The sequence below is a fragment of the Lacerta agilis genome, chromosome 1, assembly GCF_009819535.1.
Source record: "Lacerta agilis isolate rLacAgi1 chromosome 1, rLacAgi1.pri, whole genome shotgun sequence".
Classification (NCBI taxonomy): Eukaryota; Metazoa; Chordata; class Lepidosauria; order Squamata; family Lacertidae; genus Lacerta; species Lacerta agilis.
The window spans coordinates 1,319,981-1,336,145 of record NC_046312.1 but is presented as its reverse complement, the minus strand read 5'-3'; the positions used below and the strand labels follow the sequence as shown (position 1 = coordinate 1,336,145).

Sequence of the window (16,165 nt, the reverse complement as noted above, 5' to 3'; positions counted from 1 at the left end):
ATGCCACCCGCTTTCCTCAGGGGCGGAGTCCGCGGGCGCCGGAAGTGACGCGTCCTCCGTCCCTCCTCCCCTTCCTCCTCCTCTTCCTCCGCCGCCCGTGTTGTTGTGGCTGCGAGGAGTCCGCGGAGGTCGCCGCCCCCGCCCCTCTCCCGACCGGGCCGCAGCCACGTGACTCAGGTGAGCCGCCCCCGAGGTGGGAGTGCCGTGGGGGGGGGTGTCCTTCGCTCTCTCTCTCCGCCCCCCCCGGGGTCCCTGGTGAGGAGGGGCGGCAGCCCGCCTCCCCCCTGCGAGGGCCCCCACAGCAGCCCCGCGAGGTAGGCCCGGCTGAGAGGAGGAGAGAAAAGCTGCATTTGTTTACTGCATTTACATGCCCCTTTGACCTCCTCGCGACTCTCCCGCCCCCCCCAATATTTAACCCCCCCCCCCCACAACCACGCTGCGAGGTGGGCTAGGCTGGGAGGAAGCAGGGGCTTACAGCTGGTGAAGTTCATGGCCGGGGTGTGGGATTTGAACCCTGGCCTCCCCCGGGCAGCATAAGCAAGGCACCCACCCAAAGGGAGTTTTAAGTGGTCGCCTCTTTTCATTGCCTGGCCCCATGTACTCAGTACCCCGAAGGCGACAGTGTGCGGGTGTAGGGAGCCTCCTCAAGAGGGTGAATGGCTGGGTAGCGCTTTCTGCGGTCTGTGAGCCACAATATATATATATATATATATATATTCCCCCATTGCATTTCTAAAAGGAATTCGAGGTGGTTACATGGTTCTCCCTCCCCCCCCTGCTTTCCTCACAACAACAACCCTGTTAGGCAGAGAGACTGGCCCAAGGTCACCCAGTGAGCTCCGTGGCTGAGTTGGGGGGATCTGAGCCCTGGCCTCTCCCAGGTCATCATCGTCTGTTTGACACGCTAACCACTATGCCACACTGGCTTTTGAGGATGGTCACCGTGTTCTCCCTCCACTGTTTAGAGGTAGTTTGCCTCCCAATGCCCCCGGTTGTGAATTGCTGCTGTGCTCTTGTCCTGCTGCCGGTTGCCAATTCCCAGGGTTTGAGAGAGCAGTTGTGGGGTGGGGGTATGGGAATAACATTGGTTGTATCTTGCCTGGTCGGTTTGACACCAGTCCAACCTCCCTGATAGAAGCTCTCATTACCTCTCTTGCTTATGGAAGATCCACAGTTCAGTGGTAGAACACGTGTTTTGCAAACAAAATGTGTTTAGCTTCAATCCACCTGCATCTCTCCAGGATGAGTGGAGACCTGGGAGAGTCACTGCCAGGCGATGTGGATGATATTTCCTTATTTACTTGATTTCTTACCCTTAAGGTCCCAGGCTGGGTTGCAGCATGAGCATATAAATGAAACGGCTAAACCGTTACAACCATAAAATGGAAGGAAGAGGAGACACAGCTATACGTAGTAGGTGAAAAAAGGTAACGGATACTGTTAGAACAGTATAGTATGATGTGCTAGATGGAGTAATGATCTTTCTTGGTATGAGGCAATGCAAGTAATTAATAATAATAATAATAATAATAATAATACTATTTTTTTATTTATATCCCACCCATCTGACTGGGTTTCCCCAGCAGCTCTGGGCAGCATATATCAGAGCATACTAAAACATCAAACAATAAAAACTTCTCGATACAGGGCTGCCTTCAGATGTCTTCTAAAAGTCAGATAGTTGTTTATTTCCTTGACATCCGAAGGGAGGGTGTTCCACAGGGAGGGCGCCACCACCGAGAAGGCCCTCTGCCCGGTTCCTATGAATGTGGCAAACCAGATTATTTTGAAAGGGCTTCTTTGAAATGATTCATCCTGGGTGGTATCAAAGAACTGTGCACTTCAAGCAGCTTCCACACAGAATAGGCAATCCAAGCCAGATATGGAGGGAAACAAGAAATAAATGCAGCAAGGATAATGAAGCCCAACCAGAGTGAGAGAGTGTGTGTGTGCGCGCTCATGGAAGCCTAGCAAATTAAGAAAAAATATGTGCAGCCACACAGGACTTGCATCCAATTTCTAGGTGGACTCAGCACAAGAAGTCCCACTAGTAAAACAGGGCTCTCCCCCTCCCCTCCTCCACCCCCAGTCGGCTCTAGCAGTGGGGGGCAGGGAGGACCCTGAGAATTGCACATGGGGTGAGAAGTGGGGAGGCAAGCAGAAATGTTTGTGCTGATAGAGCAATCTCCAGCACTAACACGAATTGCAGCCTGTGCGTTTAGGTATGTTCCATGTGCAAGCATGAGCCAGGGTTGCCCATGCACTATGCTTTGAGGTTTCAGCTCTGCTTAACGCTTTTCCAACTTTCCCTTCCATTTCTTGCAGATGGACCAGTCGTCCCCAACCTACATGATTGCCAACTTGACCCCTTTGCACTCGGAACAACTCCTGCAGGGCTTGAACCTCCTCCGGCAGCACCATGAGCTCTGCGATATCATCCTTCGCGTCGGAGACGTCAAGATCCACGCCCACAAAGTGGTGCTCGCCAGCATCAGTCCGTACTTCAAAGCCATGTTTGGCGGCAACCTCTCAGAGAAAGAGAACTCAGAGGTGGAATTCCAGTGCATCGCCGAGGCTGCCCTGCAGGCCATAGTGGAATATGCCTACACAGGGACCGTGTTCATCTCTCAGGACACAGTGGAGTCCCTGCTGCCTGCTGCCAACCTCCTGCAGATCAAGCTGGTGCTGAAGGAATGCTGCACCTTCTTGGAAAGCCAGCTGGATCCTGGAAACTGCATTGGAATCTCCCGCTTTGCGGAGACGTACGGCTGCCACGACCTTTACTTGGCCGCCAACAAATACATTTGCCAGAACTTTGAAGATGTTTGCCAGACGGAAGAGTTTTTTGAACTGACTCATTCCGAGCTGGACGAAATAGTTTCCAATGACTGCCTGAATGTGGCCACCGAGGAGATGGTCTTCTACGCGCTGGAATCCTGGATCAAGTATGACGTGCAGGAACGCCAGCAGTACCTGGCCCAGCTCCTGCACTGCGTGCGGCTGCCTCTGCTGAGCGTTAAGTTCCTCACGAGGCTGTACGAAGCCAACCATCTCATTCGCGATGACCACACCTGCAAGCACCTGCTGAACGAAGCCCTGAAGTACCACTTCATGCCTGAGCACAGGCTGTCTTACCAGACGGTGCTCACCACACGGCCCCGCTGCCCTCCTAAAGTGATCTGCGCTGTGGGAGGGAAGGCTGGACTCTTCGCTTGCTTGGAGAGGTGAGGAATTGCGAGAGCCAGGAAAGGGTTAGGAGTCAGCGGTCTTGCTTTGCCTAGCGCTTCTGTTCCGAAGCCACGGCAGCAACCGATGGTTTCTACACCCCGTAGTTGAGCATAACAGAGTGATAGCTTGGTGGGCAGCCTTCCGTGGCCTTTCATTTGCTGGGTCTTGTACAGCAAGCAGAAGGGTCAAGCAAGGAAAGGCTTGGGATGAAGGCAATCAATTCATTGCTTAGAATATGTAATGCTCTTTGTCAATTGTTATTCTATTCTTTTTGCACTCTGGTAGCCATTCTGTAAAGGCAACTAGTATCCCCCCCCCGGGGGGGGGAGGTTAGACCAAACTCCTTCCTAGTCCAGCACCCTCTTTTCTGCAGTGGCAGATTGCAGGTGCCTCCGGGAAGTCCAGAGACAGGACACGAGAGCAGTAGGGCTTTCATGCTTGCTTTCCCTTAGCAGCTACTACACTATTCAGTATCATGGTGATCTTGGAGGTAGCATGGAGCCGCTGAGAGGTTTACCATCCATGAATTCTCATCTCTTATGGCCATCCAAGTTGCTGGCCATCACTGTCCTTTGTGGGAGTGAATTCCACCATTTAATTTATGTCCAGTGGGAATAAAGGCTTTCTTTTGTCTGTCCTGAAACTCCCAATAATCACCTTCATTGGATGACTCCCAAGTTCCAGTTCTATGAGAGACGGAGAGGAACATCTCCCCCCACTTTCTTTGCACCATGCACAATTATTTATGCCCCTGTGTCCCAAGACCGTCCCTTTTTTCTAAACTAAAAAGCCCCAAATGTTGGGGAGCTTTTCCAGACCCCAGTCATCACTGCTGCCGCTTTTTGAACTTCTTCCAACTCTTCAATATTTTGCTTACGGGGCAGCAGCCTTGAACTGTAGGCAGTATTTCAATTGTCATCACACCTTGCATTCGTAGTACATTGTGATTATATAGACAGGTGTTTTTTTTCTTTGCCCCACCCTAGCAAGGAATTTGCCTTTATCAAATCTCTTGCACACTGAGCTGCACACTGCTGCTCCCAAGGTTCCTTTCCTGACCAGTCACCCCCAGTTTGCATCACTTCAGGGTCTATGTGAAAGTGCCCCAGTACACATAACTTTACTGCCTATTCACCTAATTTGGAAAGATCCTTTCACAGCTCTTCGTAACTTTCTTACCGTACAGTACCATAATTTCTTGTCATCAGCAAATTTAACCACCCCACTTCTCACCCCCAAATACTGGTTAAGAACAAGTTAAAAAGATAACTGCAGAACCCAACAACTCACTGGTCTCCATCCTGGAGAACTCTCATTTATTCCTATTGTCGGCTTCTTGTTCTTAGACATTCTTATCTGGACAAGCCTACCCAGATGTTTAAAAAGCTTGTATGAGTTTTCATTTGTTTTAGTCTTATTTTACTGTGGTTTTAACTTTCTGTACGTTTTACATTTTTAGAGGCAATTTATTGTTTTATCCTTTTTGTAAACCACTTTGAGGTTTTTTTTCCTAACCATCAAGTGGTTTCTAAATTTTATGAAAGAAGAATAAATAAATAAGCCCAATCATATAGGTCCGTGCGAGGACCTGTCCTCTTATGCCATGACTGCAAAGTTAGCTCAATACTTTGCCGAAGGAAAACATTTTGAATGTCCACACATACAATGTCTGCTGTACCCATGTGTATTGATGCTGGGCGATGCGTGAGGTGGTGCCGCTCTGTACCTCAAGGAGGGCATAGAGTCCAGCAAACTAGAAACCCCCAAAGTGGTGGTGGGCTGCTCCACATAATCGTTGTGGGTGGTGAAGTGGGACCCCAAGGCAGCCACTGAATTGGATGGCTTTGAATCAGGATTGGACAGTTTCATGGAGGATTAAGCTCCCAGTGGCTGCTCACCCTGATGGCCATGCGCTGCTTCCCTGGTCAGAGGCAGCAGTGTTTCAGCATGTCAGTTGCTGGGAACCACCAGAGGGGAGATTGCACTCGAATCCCAGCTGAGAGTTTCCCATAGGCGCCTGCGAGAACGGGATGCTGGGCCACTAGGTGGGCCATTGGCTTGATTCAGCGGCCCCTTCTTACCTTCTTGCGTTTTGCCTCCTGACCTCTTCCCCCTCCTCTTCCTTCCGCAGCGTTGAGATGTACTTCCCTCAGAACGACTCCTGGATAGGCCTGGCACCTTTGAGCATCCCTCGCTACGAGTTTGGGATCTGCGTCCTGGACCAGAAAATCTACGTCATAGGAGGGATCGCAACCCACATGTGCCAAGGCATCAACTACCGGAAGCACGAGAGCTCCGTGGAATGCTGGGACCCCGACACAAACACCTGGACGTCTCTCGAGAGCATGAACGAGAGCCGCAGCACCCTGGGGGTGGCGGTTCTGTCACGAGAAATCTACGCCTTGGGGGGCTACGATGGGCAGTCCTACCTGCAGTCCGTGGAGAAGTACATTCCCAAGGTGAAGGAGTGGCAGCCTGTGGCGCCGATGAGCAAAACCAGGAGCTGCTTTGCCGCAGCCGTTCTGGATGGAATGATCTATGCCATTGGAGGTTACGGCCCTGCTCATATGAACAGGTAAGTAGAGGTGGGTCACTGGGGTTGGATGAAGCCTGGAAACGATGCCTTATGAGGAACGGCTTAGGGAGCTGGGTATGTTTAGCCTGGAGAAGAGAAGGTTAAGGGGGGATACGATAGCCATGTTCAAATATATAAAAGGATGTCATATAGAGGAAGGAGAAAGGTTGTTTTCTGCTGCTCCAGAGAAGCGGACACGGGGCAATGGATTCAAACTACAAGAAAGAAGATTCCACCTAAACATTAGGAAGAACTTCCTGACAGTGAGAGCTGTTGGACAGTGGAATTTGCTGCCAAGTAGTGTGGTGGAGTCTCCTTCTTTGGAGGTCTTTAAGCGGAGGCTTGACAGCCATCTGTCAGGAATGCTTTGATGGTGTTTCCTGCTTGGCAGGGGGTTGGACTGAATGGCCCTTGGGGTCTCTTCCAACTCTAGGATTCTATGAAGCACCCCCTAGCTCACCTTCCCCTCCCTGCTCCCAGAGACCTCAGCCCTGTTCAGTCGGCACATGCAAGAGCTGCTTCCAAATAACCCGTAGTTGCTCCCAGTGAGCCTCATTAGCTTTCTCTGGAGGATTCGCCCAAGGAATTCTCTGTGATCTTCAGCTAAAACCTGTAGTAGAGTTCAACGTGTTTTCCTTCGTTGCAAACTTAGAGAGAGAAATTGGAACGTTTCAAAGAGGCTTTTAGTTGGCTTGAGGCTAATAAAAAGTCCTGGCCCGGAAATTTCTCTGTGCACACTGGCTCTGTGCCCTTCACAGGGCAAGATGTTGGCACCCCTGTGGGTACCCTAGTGTCTTCTTCTGGGTTTAGTTTTACTCCGGCTGAATACTCCCTCCTCACTTGATGGAAGGGCTGGGATCCTGACTGGTGTTGCAAAAGCAGAGTGGAAAGTTTCCTCCTGCAAACATCTTTGTTAAGCTTGTGTTTGGATTTGAATTGGAGCAGGAACTCCTCTGTGCCCCCACCCCATAGAGTCGGGGGGTCTTGTCCAGCCTTGCCAACCATAGTCTTTATATAACTGAATTGCTAGCTCAACCAATGCCCAAGACTCAGCAATGAGCTCACATAAAAACACCAGCCCACTTAAAACAAGTAAATAAACTGTCTATTCAATTCCACATTATTATAGCAGAATTAACATTGCCCCAGACCTTCCCCATTTCAATCCTAAACTAGGGGGCCTTGCAGTGCGGCTGGCAAATGCTCAGCTTTACACACTGTGGTTTCTTACCCTTCCACACACGCACCCAGTATCTTCTTTTTTTCCTGCTGTGGGTCTCTGGGGAGAAAGAGGCACACGACATGAAAGGTAGAGCTTAAGGGTTGTGTCAGTGCTCCATGTGCATGATTCCCTTGGCACAGTTGGATATTTATTTCCTCTCCTCCCCCTGCATGCCTTCAAAATCTCTGGAGGGTCCCCCAACCCTCCAGAACTCATTTTGAGGGGGGCAGGAGGAGGAGAAAAATAAACTCTGTTGTGCACACGGAAGTCCATTGCACTAGCAGAGCTTCAGCACTAGTCTCTGTTTGCAGGCTTGTTATATGGGTGGTATAAAGAGGAGGGTCTTGGATTGCCTTGGTGTTCTTGTAGCTGGAGGCAGGAGTCGCTGCCCTGATACGTGAACTCTTTGGGGCACGGAGCGTCTTCCTTTCACCAGCGCAAAGCCTTGGCCTTTTTGATGCCTCTTGCACAACTGGGCAGGATGTTAGCGTGCCACAGAAAGCAGTGCCTCGCTGCCTCCCCATTCACCCCATGGGGAAGGCATGGAGGTGTGTCCAGCCCTTTTCCTCCGATCCCTCCACTTCTTTGAGAAAGTGTGCTGAGAGAAGGGATCTTTGTGCAGGATGAAGGGGCTTATGACAGGTAACAAGGTACCAGTCTACCTTCCTAGTGGAGTTTGAAGTAGAGCCAGGACAGGTGGCTTCCGTTGACTTGAGCCAAGATACAGTGTGGGTGCAGGATTATTGTGGACCACATCATCCTTCATGATGTGGGTGGCATTCCTTGCACTTCTGGTATGTAGAAGTGTCCACAAAGGCAAGGCCTCTTAGCCATCAAAACATTAAGGAAACACGGCATGAGCTGACCATGTTGGTGTGGCAGGTGTACCTAAGCAGTGCCCCTCTTTTCCCTCCTCAGTTGACTTGGTTTTTTAGGAGCGCAGGAAGCTGCCTTAAATGGAGATGGACCATTGGTCCATCAAGCTCTGCCTTGTCTACACTGACAGGCTGTGGTTGTTCAGGGTTTCGGGCAGGGAGTCTTTCTCCGTCCTTCCCAGAGGGGCCATTGGGGATCGAACCTGGGACCTTCCACTTGCAAAGCTGATCTGCTGCTGCTGGACTAGGGCCCTTCTCCTTACATGCAGCTAGTTCACAGCCTTGCTTTCATTGTGGGCCAAGGATGTTGCACCGGGTGACCCTTCTTTAGCAATTGCTCCTTTGGCGGATGTTTTCCTTTTTGTACCCAGAGCTATTCTGTTACAGCAAAATATATTGAGGCTAGTAACTCCTGTTCTATCAAATATCTCACTGGGGATTCTCAACGTGCTGGGAATCCCTCATGAACACAGCTACAGTGGCCTCTTGAGGTATTAAATTGGTACAAAGTGTTGCCACTAATCCCTTTTGTTGGTCTGCTTCTGCAGCGTGGAACGTTACGATCCCAGCAAGGACTCCTGGGAGCCAGTCGCTCCGATGGCGGACAAAAGAATAAACTTTGGCGTTGGGGTTATGCTGGGCTTTATTTTCGTGGTCGGAGGGCACAACGGTGTCTCCCACTTGTCCAGCATTGAGCGATACGACCCTCATCAAAACCAGTGGACTGTTTGCCAGCCGATGAAGGAGCCCCGAACAGGTAGGAAGAATCCCAGGAGCTGCTTCTGGTTGGCTTAGAAGTTGCTGTCACTTCCTTGTGACTTGACGGGGGCTGGGGTGGAACCAAGCGCAACAGCACAGAGTCCTCCTTTGAGGCCATGTGCAAGAATATTCTTTGCCTCGGTGCTCTTCCCATACCTTTTATTTGTAGGAATGCCTTCTTCATTTGTTATGTCCAAGCAGGACAGTGCTTAGTGAAGTTGTCAGGATACCCCAAAGGGCTCTTTGGCTTTGCTTTCCAGAAAGGAAATGGTAGTCCTTGCCACGGTAGACCAAGAAACTCTGCAAGGGACTATTTTTAAAGCTATTTTATTGTTAGTAATTGTAAACCACTCTGTGGTGTTCTGTTTCTGTTTTTGGTTGTTATGTTTATGGGCTTAAAGCCAAAATAAAATGAGTTGAGTTGAGTTGCAAGGGACCTACCTGAGCAGCACTCAAATAGCTGATGGTTCAGGGATATAAAACCTTTAAAAAGAGGCTGTACCTCATAGAACTGCTGCTTCCTCACTTCCAGTCCTCTCTGGGTGAGAGCAGCCCAGGAAAGGGGGTGTTGGATTGATCTATCGATGCAAACGTACTTTCTGTGGCTGATGGGAATTGTAGTCCAAAACCACAGGAGCGTGCCAACTTGGGTGAAGGCTGACCTTAGCCTGAATGTTACTGATATGCTTCAGTAACTCCTGATCGCGTATCTTCCTCCATCGGACTCCTTTGATACACAGGCAATATATTGCTTTTCTTGCCGTCTTTGAATGTGGCTTTGCCAGTTTCCTCTTTTCCAACCGTGTGCTTTTTTCTGTTGCTGAGGAATTGGGTGAGGCTTGATCCTTGAATCGATTTCCTTTGCCAATTTCCTGACTTGCAGAATAACCCCAATAAGCTCCACAGAGTTGCTTGCTATAGCTAAGATGGAGCCGCCAAATCTGAGCCCCAAGAGCAATGGTGAGCCAACGAGAGGTTGCGCCTCCCTTGTGAGCTTGAGGGCGGTGTCCTGCTTGCTCAAGGGCCGGATCAGCCCAAGGGGGACCTACATGGACTCCCATCACCCTGGCCTAAAGACCCGTGGAAGCTGCTGTTCCATCTGGGAATGCATTTGTGACACTGTAGGTTGGACAAGGAACAATTTTCTGCCTCTGGCTTCTGCTGGGCTTTCTTCTCAGCCCTGCATCTCCCAGCCTAGATGCTCAAGGGGTCTTGCACTTCCCCTCCCTCCCAGATATGCCTTCTCTGCTTATCATGTCGTTGGCTAATTCTAGCCACTACACTGTGGCCTTGTAAGAACTAGGCATCATCATAATGTGAGAATGAGGAAAGGGAGTTGGGCTAGGTGTTGGGAGAGCTTAGCCGTGGTCTTTTCAGAGTACCTGGAAGGTAGGTCCAAAGTGCATTCTGTGATTGGTACTGTACTGGCCCTTCTATTAGACACCTTTTCACAATAAACCACACCCAAGGCATCACCCAGAGATTCCACATCAGTCTCTATTAATTTAACTTTTAATTTCTGAAGAGGCTTTCCTTCCTGCTGCTAGTTTCATGGGCCACGTTATCTTGTATTGTTCTGTATTTATTTGGAATTGTGAGTGCCCCGAAAATATTTTATGTTGCTAGGTGGAATATAAATCTGTTAAATAAACTTCCCAGATGAACTAGGCCGAATAATAAACTTGGATCTGTAAGTTCTGTTGAACTCAGCGGGGCTTCAATCTGAGCCTGCTTATGATCAGACTCCAAGCTCCACAGCTGGCCTACATTCTGTTCCTACAATGTTCTTACTCCTTTTGTAGAGAAGGGGAGGTGATATCCTAGCATTCAACATTTCTTTTTCTCCTTTCTACTCACCCCCATTAGGAGTTGGTGCGGCTGTAATTGACACCTACCTTTATGTAGTTGGCGGACACTCAGGGTCATCCTACCTGAACACTGTACAGAAATACGACCCCATATCGGATACCTGGCTGGACACGGCTGGCATGATATACTGCCGGTGCAATTTTGGCTTGACGGCGCTATGAAGAGGGCGCAACTGGCACAGGCTGTGGAGACCGGAAGCTGCACTTCCTGGAGTCGGGAGGAAGGGGGAAAAGCTCAAATGAAATGCAGACAGGTTAACCCCAAACGAGAATTGTTCCTGGTTATTGCTGATCACAAAGAAGCGAAGGGCGAAAAAATGGAGCCATGTTCCTAGCAGGGACCCAGGCTGCATACTGTCATTATAATTCATCTCGATGCAAGAATCACTGTGTTGCCTGAAGTAGGCGTAGAAACTCCCTGACTCATGGAGCTTTGTCCTCTTTCTCCTCCTCCTCCTCCTCCTCTGACTGACGTAGTTAACCTTGGTGAAGACTGCCTGGTTGATGTCTGGCTCCATCTTTGCAGTGAGAGACCATCATTGCTTCACAATTTTTTTATGAACAGTTAACTAAAGGGCTGCCTCTCCCCCCCCATCCCCCATTACTCCAGGTTTGTAAATAACTGATGCGGTCGTCGTCTGTTTGCCTGCACTTAGTACCCATTCCCTGTTGTTTTTCTTAACTTGCTTGTGTGGATTTGGCGAGTGGACGAGCGGGTGGCTCTCTTTAAGTTGATAAGCTGAATGCCTTTTTAGCCCTGCACTTTCTGGAGTTGCCTACCTGTCTAAAACCGGTAACCCTTCTTTCCCTTCTCCTTATCTGAATGAAAGGATCGACAGCTTTCAATCCTGACACAGAGATAGCAGTTTAGACAGCAAACCCTTCCACGCCTCTTGGGTTGTTTGTGTGTGTGTGTGTTTATCATGTTTAATCAGTTTTGCAGCATGTGTGTAAAAATACTTCAAAAAGATAGAAATGTCCTCTCTCCCTTCACACTCCAATCTGTAATAATTGGCCCATGTATGACTGTAAAGAATGTACAACCAAGTTTTCAAAGTCTTCTGATTCTAACATGGTGCTAAGAAAAGATTTGTTTATTCTTGAGCAAGGCTGTTGGTAGTCTAAGGCTCTCACCCGCAGCACAATTGCAAGGGAGCAAAGTCCCGTTGAAACGAGAGGGACCAGCTTCCTAGTAAATAGGAAAGGATTGTGCTGTCCTGATGGTTTGGCGAAAGGAGCAGGATCTGCCGAGTCTGAGGTGGTCTGAAGCCGATGTGGTGACTGCTGCCAGTGTACATGCTGGCGGTTTCTTGTTTTGACATTTACCTTCTGTTTCTTTCACCCGTGCCTGTGCAACATGTCAGACATTTAACATCATAGCATTTCATTAGATTACCTCATTTGGAGAACTCTTACTCAGATTCTTAATGAACGGAAAGTATATTCTTCCACATAGAATTCTTGCCTTTTCCCTTTAAGACAAATAATTAGGCAGCATTGATCCCACTACTTTCCGTCTTTCCAAGCAAATGCTGCTGTTCAGCCATTTCAGGAGGACTTGCCCAGTGCTGGCGAATTGCTCTCCAGCAGGGATATTTCCTGTAAGAAATATTCATCTAAACTTAGTTTTAAGTTCTGAAGGGGTTAAGTAAGACCCTGTGTGGTCATCCTCATTTCATACAGGTGACTGTGAAACTAGGTCTTCAGATTTCCATTTTGTGTTTGCCCCCATATATTTCTACTTTGTTCAGGTAGCTATACTTTGGCTGTTGTGTTTGCCCACTTTCCTTCCTCTCAAAATTATTTCTCCCCTCTTTTTTCTCTATTTAACACAAGTTACTTTCTCCCCAGTTATTCATAATTCACAAGCATACAGCAATGGGGTATGCAGTTTGTTTCTGTTAAGTCTTCTACTTATGAACTTGTTCCAAGTTCTAATAGGGTAAACTACACTGTTTTTCCCCTTCCTTCCTTCCTTCCTTCCTTCCTTCTTTCCTCCTCCTCCCACGAGCTCATGTTTAGACTGACACTAGGAGAGCACAGACAAAGTTGCATCACATTTCTACGTACGCTTGCATGTACTGTGTTTTCCCGAAACTCTCCTTAAGATGTTAAGGGAGTCCAGCAGAGTTTTCAAGCAACTAAATGACCGAACAAGCACTTCCTGCCTAGTGGCTGCAGGGTGGCTTGTCAATTCTTGTTCCTCAGCAATAATAGCATCATGCAAACAGTTGCAGTGACCTTTCATGTACGGAATTGTGCACTTGGAGGAATTCCTGTTCATTTCTGTGAGGCTTCCTTCGGAGATGCTCACTGTGGACAGCGCGAAGAAAACCTTAAGCAATTTATAGGAGGCCGTCAAAGCTGTTTCGGTTCTCCTGTGTTCGTGAACTACTTAATTTCAGTTCAAGAAAAACGCTTGGTTAAACGGTTCACATGCGCTAGCGCTCTCTCGCTCTCTCTGAGGTGCCTTTGAACTTAGAAGCAGATGGATTATTGGAACTCCTAGCCACAAGGCATGACCGGAGGGCGAGGGAGGGAGGGAGGGTATGAAATGGTTGCAGGATGCAAAGGCCTTGATGAGCACGTGGTTGCCCTCGTTATCTGCTATGCCCCTTGAGCCTCCTGCAAAGCATGACCTGCTGCTAGGCTGTCGTCGTAAGCAGAGCTGGCAGTTTCTCACCATGCTTAAGGACCCCTGAGCCAAGGATGTGTTTGGAAACGCCGTGATTGAATCCTGGCCGTTGCCCATTCCTAAGCTGCCCTGCTGGAAGGAGGTGGCATATAGTATCCGGCAGAGGGTCCAACTAATCCAAATGTAGCAGCTTTTTATCAAGGGCCTCTGGGCACTTTCATTGGGCAACCTACAAAATTGTTAACTTATTGGAATCTAGCCCTGTAGATGTTCATGAGTTCTTTAAAAAAATACATTTATGTAGAGCACTTGCATTATAAACCAGTGTGCTAAGGAGCAAATAACTGTTTTTAGTCAAGAACGGATTGATTCCTTGCAGGGTAATTTGTGAGTGTGGTAGATGCAAGTCTAGGGAGTGGCATGTTTCAGCAAGTTTGCCAGACTCCCTTTTCCCATTCACCTAAGTGCTCAGGCATAAGGCAAACCGAACAGCCCAGCTGTCACACTTCTAGGCTGCAATAAGCTTGCTGTAGTTCAGCAACTGTCTTGTCTCGCAGAGAATGCCTTTCCACGTAAGACATTGCCCAAGGTCCTGCTTAAGTCATCATCCCCGTGTGTTAAAGCAACTGTAGACCAGGGGGAGTGTGTGCCTGCTATCGGTCAGATTTGCATTAATGGGTGGCTCAAGGAGAAAGAAGCAGACACACTGCCCACGCCGGAAAGCGCACTTCCCTTCCATCAGGAACGTAGAGCCGAGTAGATTGAAGGGGTGGCAGGTGTGAGGTATGCTGGGCTGCACATGGTGCTCCTTGGTGCCACAAGACTGTTGTCATTCAGCTCCTAAAAGGACCTGAGGCAGAACACTGGAAAGTGTTGCGGTTCCACCGTGGCGTTGCCCTGGGCACCTGTTTGTCGCCTTGCTTGCATTCGCCCACCAGAGATAACGAAGTTCATTCTTGTTGCTTTGTGACCCCTTCCGTTGTGTGTGAGAACATGAGCACTCCACGCTTGCCTTAAACCCCTCTGAACTCACTGAAAGAGCTGGGTGACGGCTCCTCTCTTTGCCTTACATGGGATGTGCTGTCACCTCTCTGGCCCAAGGCAAAGCCAGCTTTTAAAGCAGGATTCCGACCCCTCATGTACTGTAGCTTTCAACGCGACTCTGACCCCATGGGTTTGCTGGGCAACTAGCATAGCTTCCTACCAGCGGGCTTCGTGTTCTCCCGCCCCGTTTACAAAGGTGGCATTTGAGTTGAGTGGGAACCTGCTCAGCAACCTCCTTGTTCTTTTGTGTTTGCTAAGTGTGATAATGTTCTTTTCCTCATTGTAACGGTATTTCATTTGGTTGTGCGATGTTTACTAAATAAATCAGTGAAAGCAAGCAGTTTGGGAGTGTGTTGCGTCCCCCCCCCCCCGGCTCCTGGAGTTTGTTCACCAGTCCCAAAAGTGACTGCTCCTTGGGGGCTGTCCCCTTTTTCTCCTATCTGTCTACGATTCTTTCAAACCTTACTATTAATCCTTTTTGTTGAATACCAGCACCCTGAAATACTATTCCCATCTCCCTGCACAACAGCTCTGCAAATCAGGCCAGGTTGCAAAGACAGAGACATGCCCAGAGGAAGTTTCAAAGCCAAGTAAAGATTGAAAATGATGATCTTTGACACAGAAGGACAAGTCCCAGGCCCCACTGGAAATTACTTGAGAAATGGAAAACTGCAACGTCGCTCCCATGGGTTGTGTGGTAGCCATCGAGCTGGTGTGAAAGAAGCACTGCTGTCAGCGTGTTTCACTGGACTGCCTGGGTAGTTACAGTACATAGAAAATTCTGCTGTGTTTTCAGTTTCCAGAATCAAAGTTTTAAAAAACGCATAAAACATTCAATAGAAACAAGTAGCTACGCTTCAAAGCAAGGAAGAAATCTTCTGGTCTTTAACTGGAACAATTAGACCAAAGAATCATTCTGATAATAAATGTATTTCTAATATATTTCCTTTGGTTGAAGAGAATTGCCAGGTTCCTGGGAGCCAGGTCTCCAGTTCCCAGGCTCATACAGCAGTCATACTGTCCTGGATTCACGTTCATTCTTTCTTTCCTCCAGCCTTCTTGAGAAAAATAGATTCAGTTGAAAAAAATCTGCAGCCCCAGGGTTGAAAAGAACAGGTAGCAGTGGTAAGTATTCACTTTCAAAAAGAGATTAAAACTCCCATTCAGGGAATTAAAAAATGAAACATTAATGGCCATTAAGACTGAAACAAGCATCAGGGCAGCAGTTAACAGATGGACAATCATTTATGAATCTTGGGAAGATGTAGGTATTTTGAAATAAATGCAAAATAAACACGAGCGAACCTCCTTCCAGGATCTCAGGGTCCTCTGCAGGCCTGCCTAAGGTTAATGAGCTGACGAAAGTGGTGTTAGCTACTCTGATATTGTTGTTTAGTCATTTAGTCGTGTCCGACTCTTTGTGACCCCATGGACCAGAGCACGCCAGGCACTCCTGTCTTCCACTGCCTCCCGCAGTTTGGTACTCTGATACTAGGGGAGACAAAGAAGCAAGCTGCCTTTGACTGCAATCCAACTGTATTTCAGTGTCAAGTTTGAGTGACACATAAAGGGGCAGCCTCTGGCCCCAGACCTCACTTTATGCAGCCCCCACCACTGGGACCTCCAAGATGCCCCACGAGAGAGCATCGCTCTTTGTGGCTATTAAGAGCCACCACCACCCCGCGCTTTCTTTCAGAAAAATTTGAAGAAAGTTGCAGTTTAGTTGACAAAAGTAATTGGGTGCATTTGCTGGGGTGCATTTAACCCCCTTCTTCCTTTCGCGCCTCCCCCTCTTGTCCACCCACACTGCTGGAAACACCTTTTGAAAAAGAAAGAACCATCTTTTAGCTTTTTGAAATGCAAGTTTTAATGTATGTAAGTGCTGGTGGGGGGGGGGTGCGTTAAGATTTTGTAAATTTGAGTTCCTGGTGGCCCCAAAAGATGAATGAATGTAATTAT

At 48.5% G+C, this 16,165-nt stretch overlaps 1 protein-coding gene across 2 annotated transcripts; it reads left to right on the top strand.

Moving 5' to 3' along the window:
- Positions 1–54: 54 nt before the first annotated feature.
- On the top strand, positions 55–14,546 carry KLHL28 (kelch like family member 28). 2 transcript variants are annotated; one of them, XM_033156038.1, is made up of 6 exons: positions 74–177; positions 1,321–1,427; positions 2,326–3,224; positions 5,360–5,803; positions 8,449–8,657; positions 10,526–14,546. In XM_033156038.1, the coding sequence occupies exons 3-6, from the start codon at positions 2,326–2,328 to the stop codon at positions 10,687–10,689; spliced, it is 1,716 nt and encodes a 571-aa protein (XP_033011929.1). In that variant the 5' UTR covers positions 74–177; positions 1,321–1,427; the 3' UTR covers positions 10,690–14,546. The 2 variants fall into 2 exon arrangements, with proteins under 2 accessions (XP_033011845.1, XP_033011929.1); XM_033155954.1 differs by lacking the exon at positions 1,321–1,427 and having other exon boundaries at positions 55–177.
- The last annotated feature ends 1,619 nt before the right edge of the window (positions 14,547–16,165 follow it).

Excerpts from the sequence above, each read along its gene's own strand:
- KLHL28 (XM_033155954.1), top strand. The coding sequence starts at position 2,326 with ATGGACCAGTCGTCCCCAACCTACATGATTGCCAACTTGACCCCTTTG. Across the intron at positions 3,225-5,359 it reads CTCTTCGCTTGCTTGGAGAG|CGTTGAGATGTACTTCCCTC; the intron begins GTGAGGAATTGC and ends TTCCTTCCGCAG. Across the intron at positions 5,804-8,448 it reads GGCCCTGCTCATATGAACAG|CGTGGAACGTTACGATCCCA; the intron begins GTAAGTAGAGGT and ends CTGCTTCTGCAG.